Below are 24,670 nucleotides of genomic sequence, written 5' to 3'. Positions count from 1 at the left end.
CGAAGAGGATACTCGCGGCTTTTCGGCCGATCCTTCCATCTCTGTATGCCCTTGCTGCAGCCTGAGAATCCGTCGCTATCCAGTAACTCAGTCCCTGCCGATTGGCTTCAGTCAGGGCTAGAGCTATGGCGATCTCTTCCGCTGCTTGTGTTGTCCTTGTGCGCACTGATGCACCAGTAACTATATTCCCATTGGCGTTCACTACTGCTACCGCCCTAGCGTTTTCCTTCGTTCTGTACTTGGATGCGTCAACATACAGAACCATGTTTCTTCTTTAGGAACCTGTCCAACTCCAATGATCTCGCCGCCCGTCTTCCTTCGTGGTTCTTGGGGTCCATGTTTCTGGGCACTGGTTTAACCAAGAAAGTGCTCCTAATTTGGCTGTCAATGTCTGTCTTGTCTTCGCCCTCGTCTTCTGCCGGGTATCCTAGCTTGACCAGTAGTGCGCGGCCAGCGGCTGTTCTTTTAAGTCTTTCCATTTGAAATCTGAGCATGGTTTCGCTGTGCTCCTCATAGGTGCCGTACACCCCCATGTTCATCAGCTTCTCTGTCGAGGCGCAGGTCATGACACCTAAAGCTTGCTTATACGCCTTTCTGATGCATGTTTCCATTTTGTTCTTTTCCCCTTTGTTAGGTTGTAGGTACGGAAGCGCGTATGTCATCCTCGGTATGATGAGCGCAGAAGTGATCCGTAACGCATCTCGCTCCTTCACCCCTTTTCTCTTGTTCGTAATCCGGCTTAACATCCTGCATATCTGTTTCGTGGAGTGTTCCAAGAGCTGGATGGTATGGTCCCGTTCAGTGTTGTAGCGCTGCCAGGGAGTCCACGGAACGCCACCACCCGTTCGGCGCGATGCCTTGCCCTTTGAACGCTTTTTGAGGAAAAGAAAGGGCGCAGTAATTCTCTGTCATCTCGGTGGACACCTGAACCGCACCGTAGAGGAAGGGAGGAAGTGGGAGTGGAAGAAGAAAGACAAAGATGAGCCATAATGAAGAAAATGAAAATTGTATTTGAGGAAAGGAAATTACGCAGTAACTGTCTCATATATCTCGGTGGACACCCGTCAAAATTCAGGGGGGCACTTTTTTGACCTAAAGTGTGGTCACTGATGTGTGGTTGTTTAAGCTTTAAGATGTTAAGCTTCGCCTCTAAGAGTGGAACGCGACAGAGTCTTGCAACGCTTCCAGGAGTCCATAGAACGCCATCGCCCTTTCGGTTCTATGCCTAGCTCGTCGGTAAATTGGTTTTTGAGGAAAGGAAATGTATCTGTCTCTCATAACTCGATGGACACCTAAACCTCGCCGGAAGAGAAGGGAGGAGGATGGGAGTAAGCGACGACACCGTATTCACTAGACGCACCTTTGTTCTTCCCAAACCACCGAGCTGGCATGGTGGAGTGGATAGCATGCTCATCTCACACTCCGAAGACCGGGGTTCGATTCCCGAGCTCGACCATTTTCTCACTCGGTTTTATTCATTTATATGGCCTGACTAGAAACGATAATTAGGCTAATTGAGTAATTAAGCAATTAACTAAGCTCAGTCCCACTTACTTGGAGCATCACTATACGATCCCTTCAATTGGTTGCCTGGTTACTAGCCAAAGTACAATTGGCCCCGTTTGAAATTCGCGCACTGTGACGTCACGACAGTTTCGACCAACTGAAAAGAGTGACATTTCTGTCGACAACTGCTGCTTACAACGATGAGACATTAAAGGCTTTCGCCTTAATATCGTCTTTTGTTGAGTATTCTTTGATAAAACAATTTTGTTCCCTTGGAAGAATGACCTCTAACATAGCTCTGATTCTACTAGCAACTGACCAGGTACAGTTACTTTGGTGCAAGGCGTAATGGGTAAATCTCTCTGATTTTTAAAGTAACTCGCACCACATTTATTGCGCCCTATTGCAATGTAGCCCCTCGTTTAGTACGACTGATGCCATTAGCCAATGGGCATAAATGGTGGCAAATTATTCTAGCGCAACGCCTGCACCGTCCTTTAACTGGTGTGCAGTAGCTTGATACTCACCTGCTGCTCTTCCCCTCTGCAGTACTTCCGAGGCTCTCGCTTCTTCCTCCTGCGTTGCCGCCGCAATTTTCAATTATCGACCGAGCTTTACCTCAGCCCTTAGCATCCTAGTAATGCCGGCTACTAAATAAATCCGTAAGCAATTCGGCTCCTGTTTAACTATATCACCTAATTCGCTGATAGCACTGTCACCTCGCCTCTTCTTAGCATTACGATTTTTTTATTGGTGTTGACAAATATTAGGTTGCAGTCAGGCTTCGCCTATGCTTTAAAGCTTGATGAGACCTTTTTTTGCTGTACTTCTTCATGCTGCTTGCCTTGCACGCATTGGTCAACTTTTAAAATTCGCGCCGCCGCGGTGGCTCAGTGGCTGTGGTGCTCGGCTGCTGACCCAAAAGACGCGGGTTCGATCCCGGCCGCGGCGGCTAGAATTTCTTTGGAGGAGAAATTCTAGAGGCCCGTGTACTGTGTGACGTCAGTGCACATTAAAGAACCCCAGGTGGTCGAAATTTCCGGAGCCTTTCACTACGGCGTCTCTCATAGCCTTAGTCGCTTTGGGACATTAAACCCCACAAAACCAAACCAAACTTTTAAAATTCAGCTATTTCCATCATATCTTCGGAGTCCGGAAGTTTTGTTCATTGCCGACCATCTTGCAAAATATTTTTGAACACTCCTTAAAAAAAATTGGCAGTGGTTTAGCTCTGGTTATAACTTTAGGATTGCAAAAGCAATGAGGAGAGAGAGAGAGGCGATGGAGAGCATGCGGCAGCGCGGCGGCCCCGGCAGGCTAGTTATGCGCCGCTACTGTGCATGCGCAACTCGCGAGCGCGGCGGCGGCACCTCTGAGTCGCCCGCGCAGCGACGGCGGCGGCGCGCCAGCTGTGCGCCGTATGACATCACTGCTCCTCGCGCATGCGCAGTATGGACTTTCGTTAGCTCCGCTAAATGGCTCGGCCACTAGCGTAGTGTTGCTTTCGCCAAAAAAGGAAACCATCACATCTATGCATCCCGCTACTACTCGCATGGACGGACGCAACTTCCAGGCCAAAAGACGACCAGAGGAATCACTGCGCCGTGACGAAAAAAAAATTGCAGGAAAGACGATATATTACTGGAAGTGGCGTCAATTTACTTTTATTCATTAATTATTTATTTATTTCATGATATTGTAAATCCCTTCGGGGATTTTAACAGGAACTATAGGTTTACCTGCACAAAGTGGGTTTGCAGTTATGGGTTTAAAACACGAAGTTATGCAGGCGCTCAAAGTTGAAAGTGTAGCATGCATTGAAAGAAACATAAAATGATAACGCGGAATGAGTGTCAAGTTTCACATAGTATATGACGCAAGAAAAAATGGAAATTCTTAAAACGAGCAGGAAAATTGAAAAAACCCCAGGTGGTCGAAATTTCCGGAGCCCTCCACTACGGCGTCTCTCATAGCCTCAGTCGCTTTGGGATGTTAAACCCCATAAACCAAACCAAACCAAACCAATTCCAACCAGTTGTGTAGCTGTGATAGTTAAGAGTTAATTGTACTAAATCAGTTACTCTGCTTACTAGTTAGCACTATTCACCATCTTTCCGGTTACTGCCAACACTGGTAATACGATTCTCCAAAAGCCATATTTTAACCCCAAAAAGCCTATTTTTGAAACTTAATTAGGCTTCCCTGAAACACCTGGTATATGGACGCTAACAAAAAGTAATTTTTGCTCACCGACCTCTCCTATTGCGTTCATTGCACTTGGCACCATGGCGGCATGGACTTTAGAAAAGGTGTGAGAGTTGAAACCAAACATTAGATGCCATGTGTTGGCAAAAACATGCCATGTAGGGAAGTTGGATGCCATAATTATGGCATACAGACTGTGTTGGCCGTCCTATAGGCTTGTCTTCTGTTTGGCATAGGAGCAGCACATGTCCCAGTTCTTCTGCAGCGTTCGACTTGGTCTGTTGAACTTGAAAACAGTAGGAGCACGAAGTCAAAAACTATACAAAATCCAAACAGTTTCGCACAGCTCTTTATTCCGCTTCAGGAACAGATGTTCTATCAGTGGCCCTTTATATCTGACGTCAGCTAAAGTGCGCACTCAACAGAAGGTACTGACCGGCAGTTCGCGTGAAGAAGCTGCGACTTGCGAGCACGGCCTAGCCATTTCTCCGCATCTCTTGTCGGATTACCGCTCGTTCAGCGCTCCAAAGGGTGATACGCTCACTTTTATTGAGGGTATGATGAGTGCTGTCATGCCAGAATCGCTTTGCCGTGCAATGGGCGAGCCGATCGCTTATTTTCCTCAGAATTTCTTGTCAGATACCGATAGGGTAGAAACTTAGTCAGTTATAATAGAGCAAAATGACAAGTTAATATGAGGCATAAAACGAAAGGAAACCGTCGTTTCGTTATAGCCTTAGGTGACCTTAGCCGCAAATATCGCTTGCTAACGGTCATATTTATCATTTTGTAGACAAAGGACACCATACATAGGGTTTAGTCTGCAGTTGATGTGTGCTGACGTTGTTGTGGCCTGCTTGTTCATCTGTCCTTGTGTGAAACCATCCAAAACAGGTACTGGCAATAGAGTCGCCGCTGCTCGCCCGCTATTACCGCGGCCCTTATCAGCTTCAATATGTACAAAACGGGGCTAAATAGGCGTCTCTCCATCGTCTACGGTACTAATACTCCAGGACTCGTTTCCAACGTGGTGAAACATAAGCGGGCCACGGAAAAAACGCCTACTCGCTGGCTAGGCCAACATATTCGGGCTGCTAACCCGTATTTGGAAGCGTGCGGGCGCTGTGTGCGCGCGTTTAATGCTCTCTTCGGGAAATTAGATTGCTGGTAACAGGGAGAGGTGTTTAGCGAATATTTTACAGCAACTGCTTCAAGTCTCCCGTTACATAGAAAATCCATGGAGAAGCAACTTGGGTGGCCAACCTCGGTCACGTGACATTGTGACGTAATTCAAACCTGCCCACCGGTTTGTGAACAGACTGAACACCGGGGCATGTTTAAGTTAAATTAATGATGTATCGCGAGGCGTTGCCCAGGAGGAGCAACCTGAGTCGCACAAGCCCCACTGATGGCAGCACCTGACACTGCGGGGCCATCGCTTAACTGCTGCACTACTGCGCCAGGAGTGCTCCGAGGCCTCCCAGGGATCTATGAATTTAAAGTTGAGAATGACCAATTTTCAGAGATTGGCGTTAACGATGTAAAAAATAGCGCACAGGGAACACAAGGGACGGAAAGTAAACGACGCAGACAAGCGCTATTCTGCAGATTACCGCTTGTCTGCGTCGTTTACTTTCCGTCCCTTGTGTTCCCTGTGCGCTATTTTTTACATCATGAACGTTATCCAACTTGCCCAACTTTCCGCTTTATTGGCGTTAACCCACTAAAGCTATCCCGTCATACCCAAGCGCTGAGGCCGATACGGACCACGGTAAAAACGGGCGAGCGGGTGGCCGTCTCATCGCGAGTACCCGTTTTTTGATGGCTTCTCTGCATCATTAAAAAACACGCGGATAACAACAGCACCACTACAGGGCTTCAGCGCATGAGAGAACTCTGCAGACGAACAGGCTGCAGGCATCGCCTGCTTCTCACAAGAGTTATTTAACGGGCGCGTAAAGTACCGGCCAAATAACGGCAACATGCAAAGGAGAAACCGTGTTCGTATACGTACGAATACTTTTCTTCCTTGTGCGCGCAGATTGCAAAAGCAAAGACTGTGACTGGAGAAACCTCTTCCTTTGTCGTATTACGGTGGATTGTCACCGAAGGAGCAGGCGGCAGTTCTGAGGGTGCGTCACTCTGAAAGGAACTGTACCGCAGTGTCTCGATTTGTATGACGCTGCATGAGCCACAGCGTTCACTGGGAAACAATTTGCTGCGTTGAACTCGGTTTCTCAGTGACCGCTGTATGTCTGTCTGGTTGATTTACCACCCTCATTCCCTCTTCTCTCGACTACGCAGGCTGCTGCAGCTGATGTTGGCATGCATTCTTGGCCTCCTGCCGGAGCTCTGAGCAGCCCCGGAGGAAGACGGCGGATATTTCGATTTTATTTTTTAAATATTTTTTCGTTATTACTGAATTGGACACACTTAACAATTGTGTTATAATTTATTAAATCAAAAGAACGCAATAACCGTCTCCTCTTTCCTTTAGCAGCCTAGAAGCACTCTGTGAGCGTTTATCCATCGCTGTTCACTGAGGGGCTGTCCACTGTTAAGAAGCGGGTAAAACTGGAGAGAGAACTGCACTTAAAGTGCTTTCAGGAGCTATAAGAAAGGCTGAGTCCGTGCCACACACTCTCGACATTAGCTACGCTTTCGGCACCGCCGACTTCACGCTAAAACTCCCCACAAGGGGAGGTCCACCGTGATAACACGTTATCCCTCAGCAAGGGAGTGCGGCAGTTCTCGCTTAGGACGCACTACGGTAACCGCGCTAAATAGTCCTGGTCTGCAGTTGGCACTTGTAGAGTGAACAAAACTACATAAAAGATAAATGGCTGCGCGTGTGAATGCGTCTGCGCTGGAATACCACGCCGCAATACATAACGCGTCCTAATAAGGTTGCCTGTGAATAGCTGCCGAAGTTGGGCGGTATTGCTGAGACATTCGTTTGCAAAGCTCTCGAATTTAAGGGACAAGCAAAGCTGTCGTTGAGGCGAAGAAACGATCCATTACATTTCGAACCTTTCGTCAGTACTGTCATCCTGGGGTTCAGAAGTTTATATTGAATGTAGTATTCAGTGCGCGTCGCAGAATCCTGCCGAGCCATTCTAGTGCCACTTGAAATCCCAAATCCACATGTAATGGCAGCATGTAGCCCGCAATGTAAGGGAAGTTGTTGTCAGTGAAGTGCGGATATGCAATAAATGCAAGAGTGCTCAAGATCAAACCTACGACTTGTCATGAGGTGGGATGCGTGGGAAATTGCGGGAAAAACCCAGCTGCACCTCACTTTCACACAGGCAGCCCAGATCAGTGTGTACAATTCCTGCTCGTTTTTGTCGCAGCGGAAGCATTTTTTTCTTCGCTGCATTTTGCAGCCTCGGTGGCTCAGTGGTTACGGCGCTTGGCTGGTGACCCGAAAGACGCGGGTTCGATCCCGGCCGCGGCGGTCGAATTTCGATGGAGGCCTAGCCCGTGTACTGTGCGATGTCAGTGCACGTTAGAGAACCCAAGGTGGTCGAAATTTCCGGAGCTCTTCACTAACGCGTCCCTCATAGCCTGTCCCTTAAACTCTCAAAGCTTCCTTACCTCAGTGTGAAAGCCTTCACTGCAGTGAGGCCCCCTCATGTCAAACTGAAAGCTTTCTTACTGAGGAGCCCTCACTAAGGTCGTCCTTGGTGCATCCTCAGAGTTAAGGCAGCTACTAGCTGCCTTCATGCGTCCTTTCATCGCTCCTGGCCCTAGAAGAGCGCTTGACCTCACTACTGCCACAAGTGACTCCGCACACTCGCGCTGGCGGCGAAACGCGATGCAAGGACGCGAGCCCGGCGTGAGCGCAGTTGAGCAGGCGGGAAAAAACGGCAGCGCGGACTGACCGCTACGCGGGCGACTACACGTAATTTTTTAACCGTAATTGTGAATATGCATTCGATGAGCGTACCTGTATCCTCCAATAGCTGGGTCGCTTCGCGACGTGCTGACTTCAATAGAAGTGCTCTCAGAGCAGTGGAAGTGCTCTCAGATTCCGCACCGGTGCGGCTCGGTCACACTTGGGCATTCGGTGGCGAGAGCGAGTGAAATCCGCCGCTGCCGAAATGTTGCCTCGTTCACACCTCCCGGCCATCACGTCGCCGCTCGTGGCGTACACAGATATGGTTACAATATAGCATAAATCGACGCTGTCTGTGTACCATTAGCGTATGCATGCTTACGTACGCTAAACACAGGTATTTTGCGGGACCGTACGACATTTCTCAAATTCACACTTTTTGTTAAGCTTATGCAAACAGCGACGCAATGGCATGACGATTGACGATAATGTGGCTATTCCCATAGAGTTTCTTACTATTACCTAGAGGGAAAGCTGGCGGCGCTGCACTTCAGCCACCATGGACGCCCAAAGCATCATGGGGCGGTGAGCTACTTGTTGCGGCACAGTCGTAATTTTTCGGGAACACGGAGTGGTACTACTAAGATGTTTCATTCCGAAAACGCTGTTCGTATGTGCGCAGACGACTTTCGCGCGAACGCAGTGTGCAGAACCCATAGTAGTGAAAACGCGACGACACACGACGCCAATAAAAGGTTTCACTTTTCTGAAATGCCGTTAAAAACCTGTTATAGTGTCTAAGCAACAACATTTTTTTGAAAACATATTTACTTTTAAAAGTGCGCCTGTTAATTACGAAATATTAGTTTTTATAGTGTTCATTACTTGGCCAATAGGAGAGCGAGTCGTCTCTTATTTTGGGCAAACTTTGCACTTAAATACTTTTCTGCTCGTTTGTTCCAATCATTAGACAAGATATTGAATGTTATGACGTTTGTAGTTATCAAACAGCTTTATTTTTCTATTATTTTTTGGCCAAAAGTTGCAGTTCCGCAACAAGTAGCTCACCGCCCCATGATGCTTTGAGCGCCCATGGTGTCTGAAGTGGTCTCGAGGGGTCGCCATGCAAGCTCCCATAGACGGGCTGCCAGCTTTCCCTCTAGGTCAGGGGTTCTCAAACTGGGTTCCGCGGAACACAGGGGTTCCGCGGGCTGTCTTCTTGTGTTCCGCGAGGACCCTCACCGGCCCTGACCCGGCAGCTGATATGAGACTGGCTCGGAGTGCTACTGAGCCACGCTTTGACTTGCTCTTAAAAGGGAAGCAGTACCACCCATCACATTAGTATTTCTATTAATCTGTGCCATAAACATTTAACTTTTGCAACTCTCTCTTTGCAAAAATGCACTCGACAACATTGCTGGTAAGTGAAAGCGGGGGGGGGGGGGTTCTCTGGAACTTATTGAAGGCTTTTGGGGTTCCTCCAAGCAAAAAAGTTTGAGAACCGCTGCTCTAGATAATAGTAAGAAACTCTATGGCTATTCCCTTTGCGTCTGGTGATCGAGTTTTCCGCCCAGCTCAGCCTAGTAGCGCCATCTGGTTGTTAGGAGAGAAACCATTTCTGTCAAACCGACGGCCTACATAAGCCTAAAAGCGGCAGAGTGGTCATTCTATATAACAAAATTAGGGAAATTTATTACTTGTACTTTCTTTAAAGGCAAGACACGAGACGAAGCGAAAGATCGATGCCGCATTTATGGCCAGCGAACTCACTGAAACATGCAGTAACAACAGAATTCAGACCGATTCGATTCTGCAGAGGAAGCAGAAGCTTTTCTTGGAAGAACACGCACAGCGATGTTCTCCCCATTTCGGCCTGACCTGGTCGGCAATAATTGTGGACGAGGAAGCTTGGCTGATGCACAGAACGTTACTGGAAAAAGGCGCATTGGCCGCGATCGGCCACGACAACCATCACGCATGTAAATATACTCTTGGTTGCTAACGATCAAAATAATCACTACTATTCGGTGCATGTGCTTTCTTACTCATGACTGAATATCGTTTGAAAAAGCGGTAAGTCAGCAAAGCCAGACGGCATGATGGGTGCTGTGTTACTCCTTTGACCAATCGCAGCTCTGAACGAAATCAACATTTTAACGCTTCACTCCAACAAACATACCAGAGGCATGAAAATTATTTCGCTAATAATTTCTGCTGATTATTAACACTTCATTAAAGCAGTAATAAAAGCTTCAAAAGGAATCGTTTTGCTTCACAGCCAGCTTAAGCTCTGTTCGTTAGATCTGATCTTCATTTTCTAATAGCGCAAGGTAAACACCAGGACGCTTAATTCCCCCGTCGTGCAGTTCCGAATCACCTGCACTTCTTTTCAAGTAACCCCTCGTTTTGGCACGTGTCCCTGAGCAAATAAAACGACATAGTGTTGCACGAAATCAGAACTACGCTCTCTGACAAGACTCTTGAGACACGAGCCAAACCGTAACTTCCACCCGTCTACAGTGCGTTGCTCGTTACAGTCGCTCGAGTCTTAACTGGAATATAAGCGATTCCAGACGAATAACAGAAAGGGTTCAGGTTAACATGCATACAAGTTAATACATCAAAACCGCACGAACGAGCGATAATGTTGACGCAGTAATTTTATGTTAACTCTAGGTATGTTGTAATGTAACGCAAATCCCAAATAAATTGTACTCTTATATTTCTGCTTCGTTTCAATAAAAACGAGCCCTACTCACTGATAAATGCGTCATCTTCACCACTAATACTAACAAAGCTGAAAAAGAAAAAATGCAAGAAAATAGAGAAAGAATAATTTGCGAACGTGGACTAAACATTATATATATATATATATATATATATATATATATATACAGGGTGTTTCACCTAAGACTTTCTGCAATTTTTAAAAATGAGCTATTTGAATTAGATGCGCGCTTTTTCTTGCATAGCATTGTCAGTGGTGGAGTACATCATAATTCAGCTAAGACGTGCTAACTAGCAGGCTTGTTAACCAATATTTAATAGTTAACTTTTAAACTATTACCGTTGGGCTCCTTAATTATTGAGAGGCATGCAGCCCTCCGTAAGTAATGTCCATATCCGTTTTAAGAATTTCAAGAACGCGATTATCCTCGGCGCTGTGGCCCAACAAATTTCGCCTACATCGCGCCAAAATACATGCGGTTTGAGAAGCTTGCAGGCAAAGCAACCTCTCCAGTGAACATAACTCGTCGAAATAGCCAAAATTTGTTGGGCCACAGCGCCGAGGATAATCGCGTTCTCGAAATTCTAAAAACGGATATGGACATTGCTTACCGTGGGCTACATGCCTCAAAATAATTAAGGAGCCCAACGGTAATAGTTTAAAAGTTAACTATTAAATATTGGTTAACAAGCCTGCTAGTTAGCACGTCTTAGCTGAATTATGATGTACTACACCACTGACAATGCTATGCGAGAAAAGCGTGCATCTAATTCAAATAGCTTATTTTTAAAAATTGCAGAAAGTCTTAGGTGAAACACCCTGTATATATATATATATATGCACTTTTTTGTTTATAGCACTTTTGCTATGACGCGATCGATATCTCGTAGTCGCAGTTTTCCTGATCTACTTTGAGATCACCAGCATTTGTGAATTTGGTGGGAAACAACGCAGCGAAAAAGACATTTCGACGTTTCCTTTCCAACAAGTTTACGGATCCTTTCCCTCGGCACAAGACAGCGACGCCCACAGTAATCAGTTTTCGAGATAGCTGCATTTCCTGATCATGCTTTGGCGCGTACAAGTGTTTCGAAGAGAAGCCGTTCGATTTCAGCTTATTTTAAATTGACAAACAGGGAGCGAGGCGACCAACGCAATTTAAGTTTATTACGGACCTTTTTTGCGGACGAAATTGTGCTGCACGCTTACAAGAGCAGAAACCAGCTTGACTCAGTGTGCGTACACGTAATTCTTAGCTCTTCGGTTGTTTCGCGCAGCTTGAATGCAGTCAAGTAGTATTGATAGGCACAAATGGAGTTAATTCCCACCAATTTTTTTTAGAATGGTAGGAAGCATCGGAATCAGCTGCAACAAACCGGGTGCCACAAGAAACAGTAATCTGGGCGCTAATATTACGGCAGTGCATTGTGAATTGTGATGGAACGGTTCATGCTTCAGGAAGTAACTTTTTCTTTTAAAGGCTAAGGATAAGCACAAAAGTACATTGCACTGGATGGACTCAACCCGAAGACCCAAGCTCGGAAATCAGTGTAACTATGGCATATAAACAAACAGGTTTTCCTTCATCTTTGTAAGTTGCTTCGGATGATTGAGACTTTAATCTTGTACGCGCAAATAAAACTGAGCTAAAGGACGCATTGTAGCGCACTGATGAACAAATCTTTAACAAAAATATAAATTCAGCGGTGGTAGTTGCCTATATTGAATAAAATGAAAGCGCGTATAATAAACGGAATCGTCCGAATCACCCGTCGCTTCAAGCGCCTTAACGGGTGCTTGGGCTGGCATCGCGCTGGCAGTGCTCAATTTCTGCTCAGTTGGCCCGTATTTGAAAATATTTCGAGAACTTCGCGCACATGGCGGTTAAGCGAGAACTGCTGCATCAGTAGTGGTCGACTGTCGTTTGAAAGCCACTTCTGCGCAGTCTTCTTCAAAAGCTCAAATGTCGTGAATACGCTTTGTTCGACCGAAACTTCTGATCACTCGATGCGGCTGTAATAAATCCATATTTCTATAGCTGGCCGACTATGAGAAAACTACCCACCGTGGCAGGTGGCTGTTGAAGTAATGATTCGTCGCCAGAGCTCGCTGTGGGAAGACCAACGCTGGTCTTACAAGCGCCACCGGTGGCAGCACCTGCCATCTCAAGGTAGTGCCATAGCCGCGGCATCGCCATCGTGTCATGCCCTTGAGGCCGAGCTTAAGTTGGCCCTCCAGTTTTAGTGCGCCAGTGCTAAGCCCCGCATTCGGCGATTTCGCCGATCTTTCTTTGCAGCCTTCTTCCCCTTTAAAACCCAGCCTCGAACCCAAACCGAAACCGGAGTGAAAACCGAAGTGCTAGCGCACCTTATTCGCATTTGGTCGCACGTCCTTTGATTTCCTTTGCACTTCAAGTCACTGCTCCTGAGACAGCGCTCGTTCGTTCGGCGCAACTTGTCTGTGTAGGAGACGCGGGCGCGACGCGCTGGCATGGCTGGCGATTCAGTGTGTCCAACCGGAACTTTTTCGGGTTCGGTTCGGGTTCATGTTCACGCCCTTCGGGTTAAATTCCGGGTTCGGCTCCGGAGCGACATTCCGTTCTGGTCCAAACCGGTTCAGATCGTGCCGAACCGGTTCAAACGGGTTCATACCATAAAAAATTCTGAGTGTAGATTTCTTGTATTCAACCTTATTTTGCTGTTTACTATTTTCTGTGATATCAGTACATAAAAAAAAAAAACATGCGAAATTTGCTCAATGCGAGATTTTTTGACTAACCCCGCTTTAATTTACTGTCCGTGGGAAAAAGATATAAATTGCCGGAAGAGCTGCGAAATCAAATGAACACAAAATTTGTGCATATAGGCTATGTATGCGCTAGAATCTATCTGATGAGGTACATAAGGATAAAATCTGATAGAGTTTGCATCTACTAAACCCTCTAGCTTCAGCAGTTTCGGATTCCCCGTCGCGCGAGTAATAGGGGTCTTGTGAAGCTCGCGTCATTCGTGAATTTCTCCTGTGCTGAGTGCTTACGCAGGCGCCATCAGGGCCGCTGCAAGCGCCCACTATGAGAGGAAGCTGCTCTGTATCGGCAGTTATACACAGCCAAGACATCTTTCCGTCACCCCAAAACCGACCTGTCTTGTGTCGCGCCTGTTTTATGCGAGATATTTTTAGCTAAATTTGACCGAGACTTGAAGGCTGATCTTGACAACCATAGCATTGTGGGTATTTTCAGATACGTTGACGATTTTCTAGTCCGTCTACAACAAGATTTCAAAACTGATGTTTCTATGGTTGCTGACTCAGTCTTGGAAAAGTTTTTTGCTCCAAGACTCTGAATTTTACCTTTGAACTACCACAGGATAACTGTCTACAATTTTTAGACCTAAAATTGTTTTTTACTAATGACAAACACCTTTGTTGAGCTTACATGCTGCGTTCGAAAAAATCTCTGTTACCATTTGACTCATCTCATTCTAAGCTCGTAAAACGTGGCATTGCGTCTTTTTATCTCAGATCAGCCCTTTCGAAGTCGTGCACGCACAGGGTCAAATCCAGTTTCGACCACCAGGTTGAACGTTTGGAGCGAGCTGGATTCCCGAGTTCAGTATTAGTTTCTGTAGCGGAGTCACTGCTTAGACAATTTAGAAGGTTTGAGAGGGCCGTCAATGTTCCTCACCTCACGCTGGCAAGAGAAAAAAAGGCCTTTTCAAGTCCTCCCATATGTGCACAAGCTATCGCACAATGTCAAAAGGGTGGCTAATAAGTTCCGAGTTGATGTTGCTTTACAGCCCCTTTGAAATTGTCCCGCCTCTGTGCCATGACTAGCAGGTGCCAGGATAAAAGAGCAAAGAAGAACGAATGTGTCACGAAACACCAAACTGAGTTTGTGCCCTGCACTGTTTGTGGGCTGTATAAGGTTCTACTCAGCTGTAGGTGTGTGTACATGGGCCATACAGGGCGCTGTCTAAATGACAGGCTCAGAGAGCACGCCAATTCCCTGGGCTCAAATGGCGGCTCGAACCTGTTATTACATTGTCTTAAATGCAAACACTACGTAGACAGGAATAAGAAGAAGAAACAGCAGTGCCGCCCTCTCCTCCGTTCTACAGCGGTTATCCTGAGAGCTTCCGATAGGCTGACCCGGGAAATTGTGGAGGCCCTCAAGATATCCACTACGGAAGGCTGCGTGAGTAAGGCATCGGTAGCCCTTCTCAAAAAAGAACTTGATTTTCTTCGCGACCGATAACCTGATTTCTTGTTCCTGCTTTCCGGGCATTTCCGCTGAGTATGAATTGTCTTGTGCCTATCACTGATGCTATATTTGCTGTATCATTGTGCTCCTACTCGTGTTGCGCTGGATATTGTGCGCTTGCGCCCTTTCTGCTTCTTAAGGCGATGTATCGTTTCCGAGAATACTGTTTCAAGTCTGCGCTCGTGTGGGTGTACGTGTTTCTCCCTCCGTCTTGTGTTATTCTGTCAAAGTTTTCTTGAATATGTAGTTATGTAGCTTACATGCGCAAGCGGCGTGACGCCAAAGAAAATGCCATCTCCAGGGAAAAGATTTCACTAGGCCAAGGAGCCGTAACAGAGCATTGCTTCCAGTTCTTAAGGCAAATGGCGATACAACTCCTGCAGCGGCTTCCAAAGGCCCTGCACTTCGGAGGCTGCATGCCATCAATCCTGATGAGAAAGAAGGCGCGAAGAGCCATGAAGGCATACTGAAGCTGCCGCTGCTTTTTTTTTTAATTTCTGACGTGGAGTCAGAAATGTGGCAAATGCATACAATAAGCGTGAACTTGATCACACAGTATGTTTGAGTTTATGACACGCAGTGGCCGGATCGTATAAAGACGAAGTGAATGGCCTTTTCCACACCAGGTGCATTAAGCCACAAAATTTTGTCACTTTGTGTTTCTGAGTGCGTTTTCTTCTGTGATGACTAAGTAAAAAAAAAAAGATGCACAACAAAATGAAGCTCCAGTGTCTTACTATGATTGCACCAATTAATTTTGATCTACGGCTTCACGGCTAAAACAGCTTCAATATCTTACTGGGTTGTTGGCTAGAACGTGAAAAAATTACTCTCCAAAGGTCGCATTATCTACATGCTCGTCATTTAAGAATTCATCTATTTGCAACATACCTGTTCCTTGAAGACAAATAAAAAGGGCTAGAATTTTGTGCTCTTTATTCTGTTTTTTGCATTGGTATAAAATGCTAACAGTTACTGTTTTTTGGTAAGAATAATATTGTAAATATCGCTTCTATTCTATCTGGCTGGAAATTTGGCGCTAAGATTAAATTGAATGGCTACTTGTGGCTACTTTCAGCTCAAGGTTTGACTCCTTTTAAAATGTTCTCAACCGCAACCCTGGCCGCGACCGGGATCGAACCCGCGTTTTTCGTGTCAGCAGCGAAGCACCATATCCACTGAGCCACCGCGGCGGCAGAATTGAAAAAAAAAAACTGTTATAGATATTACTTACCGTGGCGAACACGCCTGTCAATAAATTACCAGCAGTAATAGTTAAGAAGTTAAAAATTCAGTATCAGTTAGCCAGCCTACTAGATAGAACGTCTCAACTGCATTCTGATGCGGTATGCCGCCGACAATGTGGTGCCGAAAAAAAACGTTACTCGAACTCGAAAAAACTATTTAAAAAAATTGCACAACATATTACTTGAAACACCCTGTACTACAAGGCTTTGTAGACGCAACGCCTTCGCAATTTTAACTAACTGTAACGAAGGGCTTCGTGAATGAGAGGATCATGAAACTGAAAGAAATCCGCGCTCGTCCTGTCTACGTCTTCCCTGTGTATCGTCCTTTGCGTGGTTTTCGTTCTTAGTTCAAGAAATCATAAAACCGGATTTCAGGATATCTTACATAAGTGCCTACTTTCATGCCCGCTTTGCAGATGGCCCGTTAGTCTGGGTATATGATTCTCGCTTTGGGTGCGAGACGTCCCGGGTTCAAGACCCGGACGGGCCCATTGTTTTTTACACCATGTTTATTTTTGAGACTGCGCCCATGTAGTCTTGCTGCGTAGCGAAGTAGACTTTCTTTGCGGCGGGTCTTTTCCTTTTAGGGTGACATCGAAGCATACCAGCTTTTCCGCGCGCAAAGCTCCACCCTGCGCCATGCTTTGCAGGCAGTCATGGCAGAAGTTAAATTTTTTTAATGCAATTACAGGTATTTAAATATGCTTCTAGTTAATTCTGATTTAATGAATTACTTTTCTGGTCTAGCAAGTTGCATGTAATGAATTACTTATGAGCAGTAATTTTAAAGCGAAAGTAATTAATTAGTGTAGAAATTACTTCTATTAACTATGCAGAGCTGCTTTTAATGTCGGCAAAGATTTCGTCTCCCGTCTGCCGGGTCGGGCACGCCAACAGCAGCAGCAGTGCGCGAAAAGCCTCGGCCAGCATGCAGGCTGAGTTGCACACGTGGGCGGATGGCGATGTGCGCGCAGACTTAACCGCCACCTTGGAATCGAGCAACACGGAAAGCTACGCGGCTTCTGGAGCATGCCGACACCAGATTTTACCGTTTCCCACTTATACCCAAGGCTGGAAAAGCTTTTCGTGATGCAAAAGAGAGAGTAACACTGTAGACAGGGCGGGCGCTGACTACAAACTGTTCATTGTGAAGCAGCCCAGCTCATTATCAAGCCATAACACAAACCGCGCGTCACTCAGGGAGCCAAGAAAGAGGGAGAGAGGGAGAGGGTTTACTGACGGCAGAGGCAGAGAGGTTGGGCGGAAAAATGAATATCTGGCCTGCTGCTCTGCGCTGGGGAAGGGGAAGAGGAGAAAAGAGAGGGGCACGATGGGGCATCACGATGGTGGGAGGAGGCAGATGAAAAAACACAAGGCACACTTGCCAACATTACAAACGCGAGTCAAGGCCCGTGTCGTTTAAAAAGCGTTGGAGCGCTCGCGTTGCCTGTGGAGTTTTCGATCTACCTGGTTAAGCGCCGAGGATCATCTTCCGAAGTTCCCGAAGAGTACTGAACTTTATTCCTCTACCATTCTGTACAAGGTATATAAGCAGTCGATTGTAACATCTGTGCTTCCTGCGGACCGTACGGCCGGGAAGGTGGTTTCGTTGCCCAAATCAGGCAGCACGAGTTTCCCACTCAATTACCGCCCTATTATTCAGGCGGCGGTATCCTGCGTTTCAACAAAGCTATCGTGTCCGGCAGCAATGCAGTTTTCTTTTCGCTTTCTATTCATTTTATTCTACAATCGTGGGAGTGCTTTTAACTGGCGTTTTTCCCGTGGTACCGCCACCTTCCCGTTTTCATTGTGCGGGAGCAGTCGTGGTGGGCGGTATACCTGTCTCGCTTCCCGAGAGATTCTGGGAAGCCAACGCAAGGAGGCGGAGGAGGAGGAGAGCAGTTTCGAGAATTTTCTAGTCCGTCCACTCGGTCTCCTTCTCTCGCGGTCCATACATCGTTAACAACATGGTTAAAGGTATGTGCACTGCGCACGCAAAATGAAGCCCCGCATTTCCGTGACCTTGACCAGTACCTGTGTCTTCCAGTTGGATTATTCGCAATTCTGTTCGGCCACTATCGTCCACCTTTATATCCATCTTCTTTTCCCTCAACCCCTGTGCTGAGTAGCATGCCAGAAAATCCCATTTAAGGACGATCTTCCTGGTACTCTTATCTTCACTGTATACTTCGGCTTGGTCTTGTACACCTTGCCCTTCCTAACCATTCTCTAAGGTTTCCCGAACAACTAGAAATTTGTGCTAGCAGTGCGAACCACGGAACTCACAGCGAAGGTAAGCGACGATGATGATGATGATGTCCTCAGGCTGAATGGCACATACCCACGGCGGGGGATTGGCCAGGGTGCATAGCGGATACAAACGCACTCATGTACAGGGAATGGAGTGAGCTGAAAGCACGCCGCATCTCTGCCTCTTTTTCCTCCTCCTTGCTGGAACGTGCGTACTGAAACAACTGAATTCTTGTTGTTGTCCTAAAAACAAATCGCTCATGCTCCCACTGGTGCACCGACCAAAAAATTGGGAAACATAGAAAGGCTATTCTACTCTGCATTTCGTGGCAAAAAAAAAGCAAGAAAAACGGAAAACTAAAAATGAAGATGATAACGCGCGGGAGAGCAGCACCTGCGGGGGCTAGGAATATATTGTAAAACTTGATAAGACAGTCATTGAGATTCAGAAGGGAACTTTTAAGTGGCGCAACAGACAGACCTGAGGTTGAACTCATAATGGCTGCGCCAAATGACAGCAACAGCGGAGAGCTGAAATTTAGAGCAAGCCGCTACAAGGGCTCCTCCTACAAATTTCCTCGCAATGAAGAGCAGCGGTGGAAAAAAAAGTGGTAGGGTTTAAACGTAGTTCAACTAAGTAAACTTGCGAAAGCATGTGTTTAACCTGGTTGGCTCATGGATTTGCTCTGCTGGGTCGTCGGCACGTCCGGCAACAATATTACGCGCTGGTTAAGCTCTGGTCAAGGTTAAGCGGATGTTATCTGTTACCTTTACGGTAGACAATTCTCCAATTCCTCAAGTTGAAAGTGTGCGTGTTCTAGGTCTCCTACTTCATACATCTGGGACTGGGACTCCGTGGCTAAACGCGACCCGTAAATCGGCTCACGCTACTCTCGGTCTGATTCGACGCATAGCTATGCGCTCTGGCGGAGCGCGTTTTGATACTGCCTGTCAGCTCGTGCGCTCCATCCTTCAGCCGCGGATTGTGTACCAAGCGCAATTTCATCGCCTCACCCGACGACAGTGGGACTCCCTTGAATCAATCAATCGAGGCTATGCGCGCCATAACTTATCTTCCGCGTATCACACCCATACCCATTCTCCAAGAGTACGCTCAACTTAATACATTGAGTGAACTTATCGACCAGCGTGAGGCAAACAGAGCACGCAAGATGTCGCTTCAGCTTCATCGTTTACAGACTCTTCCCCCATGGTCATACTGTCAGCTCACAGACAATCGCCCCTCTGCTTCGACGCCGATATCAGCCGCCCATCTTCCTTCAGGGTGCATAATATACACCGATGCATCACACACAGCAGTGCAGGGAGTTACTGCAGTTTACAGTCCCTCACATCCTCATCTCAACTCCCGCGCTACATATAGCTCGGATACTTGCTCCCCCCTGGCCTTGGAGCTTCAGGCGATACACAATGCCATTGCATCCCTTCCACTCGTACCTACTTTCAATATTGTACACATTTACACCGACTCCCTTGCCGCCCTTAAACAGCTTAAGGCTGTCCGGCGCACATTCCAAGTTACACAATCCATTCACCAACTCTGCACAAAATACCCCTGTCCTGTGCGTATACACTGGATTCGCGGGCATGCCCAGGATCCGCATAATATTCATGTGGATGCAATGACACACCTTGACACATCCGATATCCCGCCACCTTCCCCTCTTCCCTCAGATCCGTTCCTGTCCCATGTTTCCGAGAAACAGTCTTTGCGTCAGCGAACACGCGCTCTAATTCCTCCGTGTTCGTACCCTCTCCCCCGGAGTCTCACTCGGGAGGAGGAGGTATCTGTGCGCCGGATTCGGGCAGGAGCGGCTCTGACTCCTTGTGTGCGTCATCGGTGGCGTAACAAACGTTACGAAGTGACAGACAAGTGTCCCCATTGTGGTGCTGCGCCCGACCTGTGTGATGAAAAACACTTGCTGTGGACTTGCCCGGCTACAGCTTCCGTGAGACGACGTTTATTAAGAAAGGTTGGCCTGCGATGGGACGTTGCAGACGACTATACCAAGTGGACTCTAGATAATCGCTATATCACGAACTTGTGCCGCTTTTTAAGCGAGGTTTGTTTGCACTCCTTTTTATAACTTTCTCTCCTTTTTCATTATGCCTGATGGCAAACAGCTCGAATAAAAAAAAAATTATCTGTTCGCGCCGCAGATGGAAGACGACGATGTACTACAATACACAGAGCGAGAGTGAGTTGCAGTTCAACACCAGGCGTGATCGGTGTGTCTTTCGTTGCGTTGGCGGAAAAGTTTCTAAATAGTTTATATAAATAGAGCATAATTTAAGTGTAATAAATGACATGTAAAAAAATGCATACTGCCATCGTGTATATTGGGGACAGCGACGGTGATCTGTTCGCGCCGCGCCACTGGGGATTCGAAACCCAATCGCGGCAATAATTTTTTTATTCCTGCACCCTCAAGATCAGGCACGCCACAAGATTCTTGCTTGGATTTGACCCCATGATGTAGTGCTTTTGCACTAAAAAGCCAGAAATGTTCTGTTGATTCAGGTTGAAGGCAAAATTTACTCACGCGGGAGAAAGCGCCAAACTAGACAAGTCCTGTTGGAAATTTAGTGGCGAGACACGTCTGCGCAGCCTCGTAAGAAAGACTTCAAGCTGCCGCGTAAGACAGGTTTCCTTCTCTAGGATACTCCGAGGTGTTTATAACCTTCAGATGCTATAAATGACCCGTTTTGCCTGCTTAATAGCGGATGTCTCTGTTGTCTAGCTGCTGATAAACGCGCCAGACAGGAGGATAGGTAACACGCGACCGCTGAGAGACGACTTTTACAGGTTATCAGCAGCCTCATTAATGTCGCTCATATGAAATATACCGAGCTCAAATGTGGAGGAAGCCATGAAAAGAATGTGCTTGAGATGGGTAAGTAAGCATTCAAAAAGAGGAGCGAGTAATATAATAAAGAATCAGTAATGACTGCCGCTGCGGAAGGAGATGTGTCCAGCTGGCGTAGAGTAAGCACTACTGCCAGAATTTGGTTCAAAAATTGCAGAGTAATCCGAGAGACGCAGAGAAAAGGACCAATATAGGCGCGGAGAGAATGTTCCAAGACATGACTTTTCGTTACATTGCGAAGCGTCAGTTACTATCATGATGCGAAAAGGAAGGCTCCATGAATGATCTAATAATGCATTCAGAATAAGAGGCGGTAGAATTGTTACATTTTAGATAAGTATGAAGTCAAAGACTGTTTTTTTCGTCTTCTCCTTCACCTTCCTCTTAAAACATCCCTTCGTCCACGTCTTCATCTTTTTCCAGGCTCATCTACGTCTTTACCTTTTCAGAATCTCCCCCACGAATGACATTAGAACTTCCCCGCCTTCCATTGCGCACATACCGAAGCCCACGGACGTGACGGACGCCCAGGTTCCGTGACTGTAGACGAGAAATTCATCTGTGCGTTGAAATTAATCACATACTCAGGAATATTCAGGAATATTGGCGCTTCCTTTCGCACCCGCGAAACGAACGAGAAGGAGGAGAAAGAATCTCTCGAGGGGTTCTCGAGTGAGCTGCTCGAGCTGCACGAGACATCGAACGGACGCCATCTTTTCTCTAGGCCCATTCGTTTATGAGGCTTCGCCAACTTGTGGGCATCCATCCACTCCGACTCGACTTGTCCGCTGCGCAGGCCCATCCAAGTGCCCGCGGGATTCAGGTCTCCATGCAGAAGGATCTTGGATACGGAGCTGACAGCTGCGGGGAGTTCTGCGGCCACAGCGCAACCCATGCCAGGCGCTCTCCTGGCCAGCCACCGGTCGCTGAGGGCGCCAAGCGCTTCGTGGAGTCGGGACCACTCAGCTCCAGTGCCACCGGAGGCAGAGGCCAAGGGGCGCTTAAGCTGCGAGAAAGGCCTGCGCTGGAGTACTCCCAGCTGGGCACAGCAAGCAGCCGTCACCCCACCGACCTGCGAGCTCGTGAGTCTAGTTCTAAGCCTTCTCTGGTGGGCTGATTTGGCTCACTGGCTGGGTTTTCCTGTAAGGTTCATCTCCGAACTTTGTAGTCAAGGCAATCAGTTAATGCATGTGTTCGGAACGACTGAGCCGGCTGCTGCTCAGTTCGCAAATGTAGTAGCTGAGAATTTTTGGTATTGTAATGTATATCGTACAGCGTTCATGGGCAACGCTTTATTTTCGTGACATGTGCTCGGAACCAGCACCTTGCTGCCAGTAAGTTTTTCAGAAGATAGCATGCAGAGGATAGGCGGCAGCTGGTGTATCTTACCGGTACTCACCTATGAGGCAGAAACATGGAGGCTAACAAAGAGGTTTGAGCTCAAGTTAAGGACAACGCAGCGAGCAATGGAAATTAAAATGATAGGTGTAACGTTAAGCGATCGGAAGACGGCGGAGTTGGTGTGGAAACAAACGCGGGTTAATGACATCCTAGTTGAAATCAAGAGGAAGAAATGGGCTTTGGCAGGGCATGTAATGGGAAGGCAGTATAATCGCTGGTGTTTAAGGTTAACGGAGTGGATTCCAAGAGAAGGCAAACGTAGCAGGGGAGGGCAGAAAGTTAGGTGGGCGGATGAGATTAAAAAGTTTGCGGGGATACAGTGGCCGCAACTGGCAAAGGACAGGGTTAATTCGAGAGACATGGGAGAGGCCTTTGCCCTGCAGTGGGTGTAGTTAGGCTGATGATGATGATGATGCTCATAGCAGCGGCCGTCTCCTCAATTCAAAGAAGAAGAGATACTTCACCCGTAACTAGGCCGTGGACTCTCCAGGGTTTTACAGCGAAAGCTGAAATAGCTTTGCTCAAGCCATGCACAAGATAGGAGGTACATATGAAGCCGAGTAACGCATCAGCATCACATACGTAAGGCGGCCCGGCTGGGGTGGCAGGACAAGAAGGAAACTTTTTTTTTGTTCCCACTGCGTGGTTCAAGAGACCACCTAGGAAGTGAGCCAGTTATGTGCTTTTCCTAGGCAACCTAGTTCCCAGTCGAGCCTTTTTAGCACCCTATGCACTCCTATAGATTTCAGGAAAGGCATATAACTCGCACACTTTGCTGGTAGACACCTCAACCCCGCTGTGAAAGGAAAACACGAAAGCCAACTAAAAGCTTGTTTCTAGCTAGCATTGGTATTTTCTTCTTGCAGCGCGGTTGAAGAGTACATCTGCAAAGAGCCAATCATGCGGTTTCCCTTTCATCAAATCCGGCGGAAGGTCTAGACCAATCTAGCACCGTTGTATAAACTAGAACCATCAGAATATACTGGGAACTGGACTAACAAATTAGCTTCGTGCAAGCGGGTGCTGCACTAAGGCGGGAAGGAATTGACGAAAGGGGCAGTCCATGATGCAGAACAACCATATATGAATAAGCCGTGCGTCTCTAGCGGTACACACCGCCATCTATTGGCGCCCTGCACTCCACCAGGGCGCAGTGCTAGGCCAGTGCCGCGTTTTAAAGCGAAATGTGATCTAACTAACCTGCTTGTGCTCTCGGTGGAGCATACCTTAACTTTCCCATTTTTTTTTTTAGAAAACTGGGGAGGTGCTTTTCGCCGCTTACTTCTTTCTGGGAAAGCAATGTTTTCCGGTGAGTTCCACGGTGAAGCCTATACGAGGGGCGATTATCGGCGAAATAATTCTCAGTATTTACAAAATGGGTAATGAAGCTAAGAGCGGCAAACATTCCTCATTGGGGCTCAAGATGTGCACTGTTGTTTATAGTAGGCTCGCTGGTCTTGTTGTGTTGACCGTAAGACATCGAAAATATTCGTGCAATATTGCCACATTAGATATTAAAAGACGCTCAAGACAATCTCTCGCTGATAGTTACTAAAACAACGGAACGGTGACTATAGGACTGATGTTATAAGAGAGAAAGTTTGGACCTCCGGCTGAAGGCCAGCAACCTTCAGGCAACCTCCGCCCCGTTCGTCTGTAGGCGCGTTCGTAGAGCTGGAATTCTTCTGGTAACTCAATTTTTTTAAAACAGAGAGCAATTTGGACGTAGGTTTAGGGGTCAACATTGAACTCCGTCATATTTCGTGGTTAGGATATTAAAAGGGTGATTAGGATATGCGAATGTGTGCCCATTCGGTCAGATCAACATGCATAAAAATTGTAGAAGTTACAATATAAAAACATGTAAATACAACGGCGCATGTACACACGAACAACGCAGTTATTGAAAGCGAGGAAAGCATTGGAGAATTCTTCTTTCTTTAATTGCTGTTTCATCATTGGGTTACTAGAGCGACAATTTTTTTGGATAAAATATAATTGGTTAGAAACCGAAAAAAGAACTGCATGGCCAACGGTGGCATCCAAACCCACGGCTTCCGCCTGTCGCATGCGGTGTTCTACAAACTGAGCTATGACGGCGTCTGCCCATCTTCTACCTTCATGGGTAGTTACGTTTCAGTATAACCTAACCTTGACGGACTGCTCATGGATGCGGCCCTCAACCTTGTATCCGCGAAAGTATTTGTTCACGACTATTATACTTGGTCCGGAGAAAGACCACAGCTTTTGCTTCTCTTACATTTGCATTTTAAACGAAATATTTTGTGCAATCACGACAGAGTTAAAAATTCTGAGTCCGCAGTCATCATTACATTAGTAACG

The 24,670-nt window shown here is 46.9% G+C and overlaps 1 protein-coding gene across 5 annotated transcripts in view; it reads left to right on the top strand.

Moving 5' to 3' along the window:
• The window catches only part of LOC149357903 (uncharacterized), a 286,652-nt gene that overhangs the window by 261,536 nt on the left and 446 nt on the right, over window positions 1–24,670 (top strand). For 3 of the 5 annotated variants that reach the window (XM_089584956.1, XM_089584955.1, XM_089584957.1), the window contains 2 exons: window positions 21,723–22,008; window positions 23,580–23,636. In XM_089584956.1, the coding sequence (XP_089441082.1) occupies window positions 21,723–22,008; window positions 23,580–23,636 (343 nt within the window). Of the gene's footprint in view, window positions 1–6,015; window positions 6,189–21,722; window positions 22,009–23,579; window positions 23,637–24,670 lie in introns of those variants that run through there. The other 2 variants (XM_089584958.1, XM_089584959.1) reach the window with 2 other exon arrangements.

This window comes from Amblyomma mixtum, chromosome 3 (genome assembly GCF_055824585.1).
Source record: "Amblyomma mixtum isolate Tamu chromosome 3, ASM5582458v1, whole genome shotgun sequence".
NCBI lineage: Eukaryota > Metazoa > Arthropoda > Arachnida > Ixodida > Ixodidae > Amblyomma > Amblyomma mixtum.
Note: the sequence above shows the minus strand (reverse complement) of the source record. Positions and strands in the feature narration are given on the sequence as shown.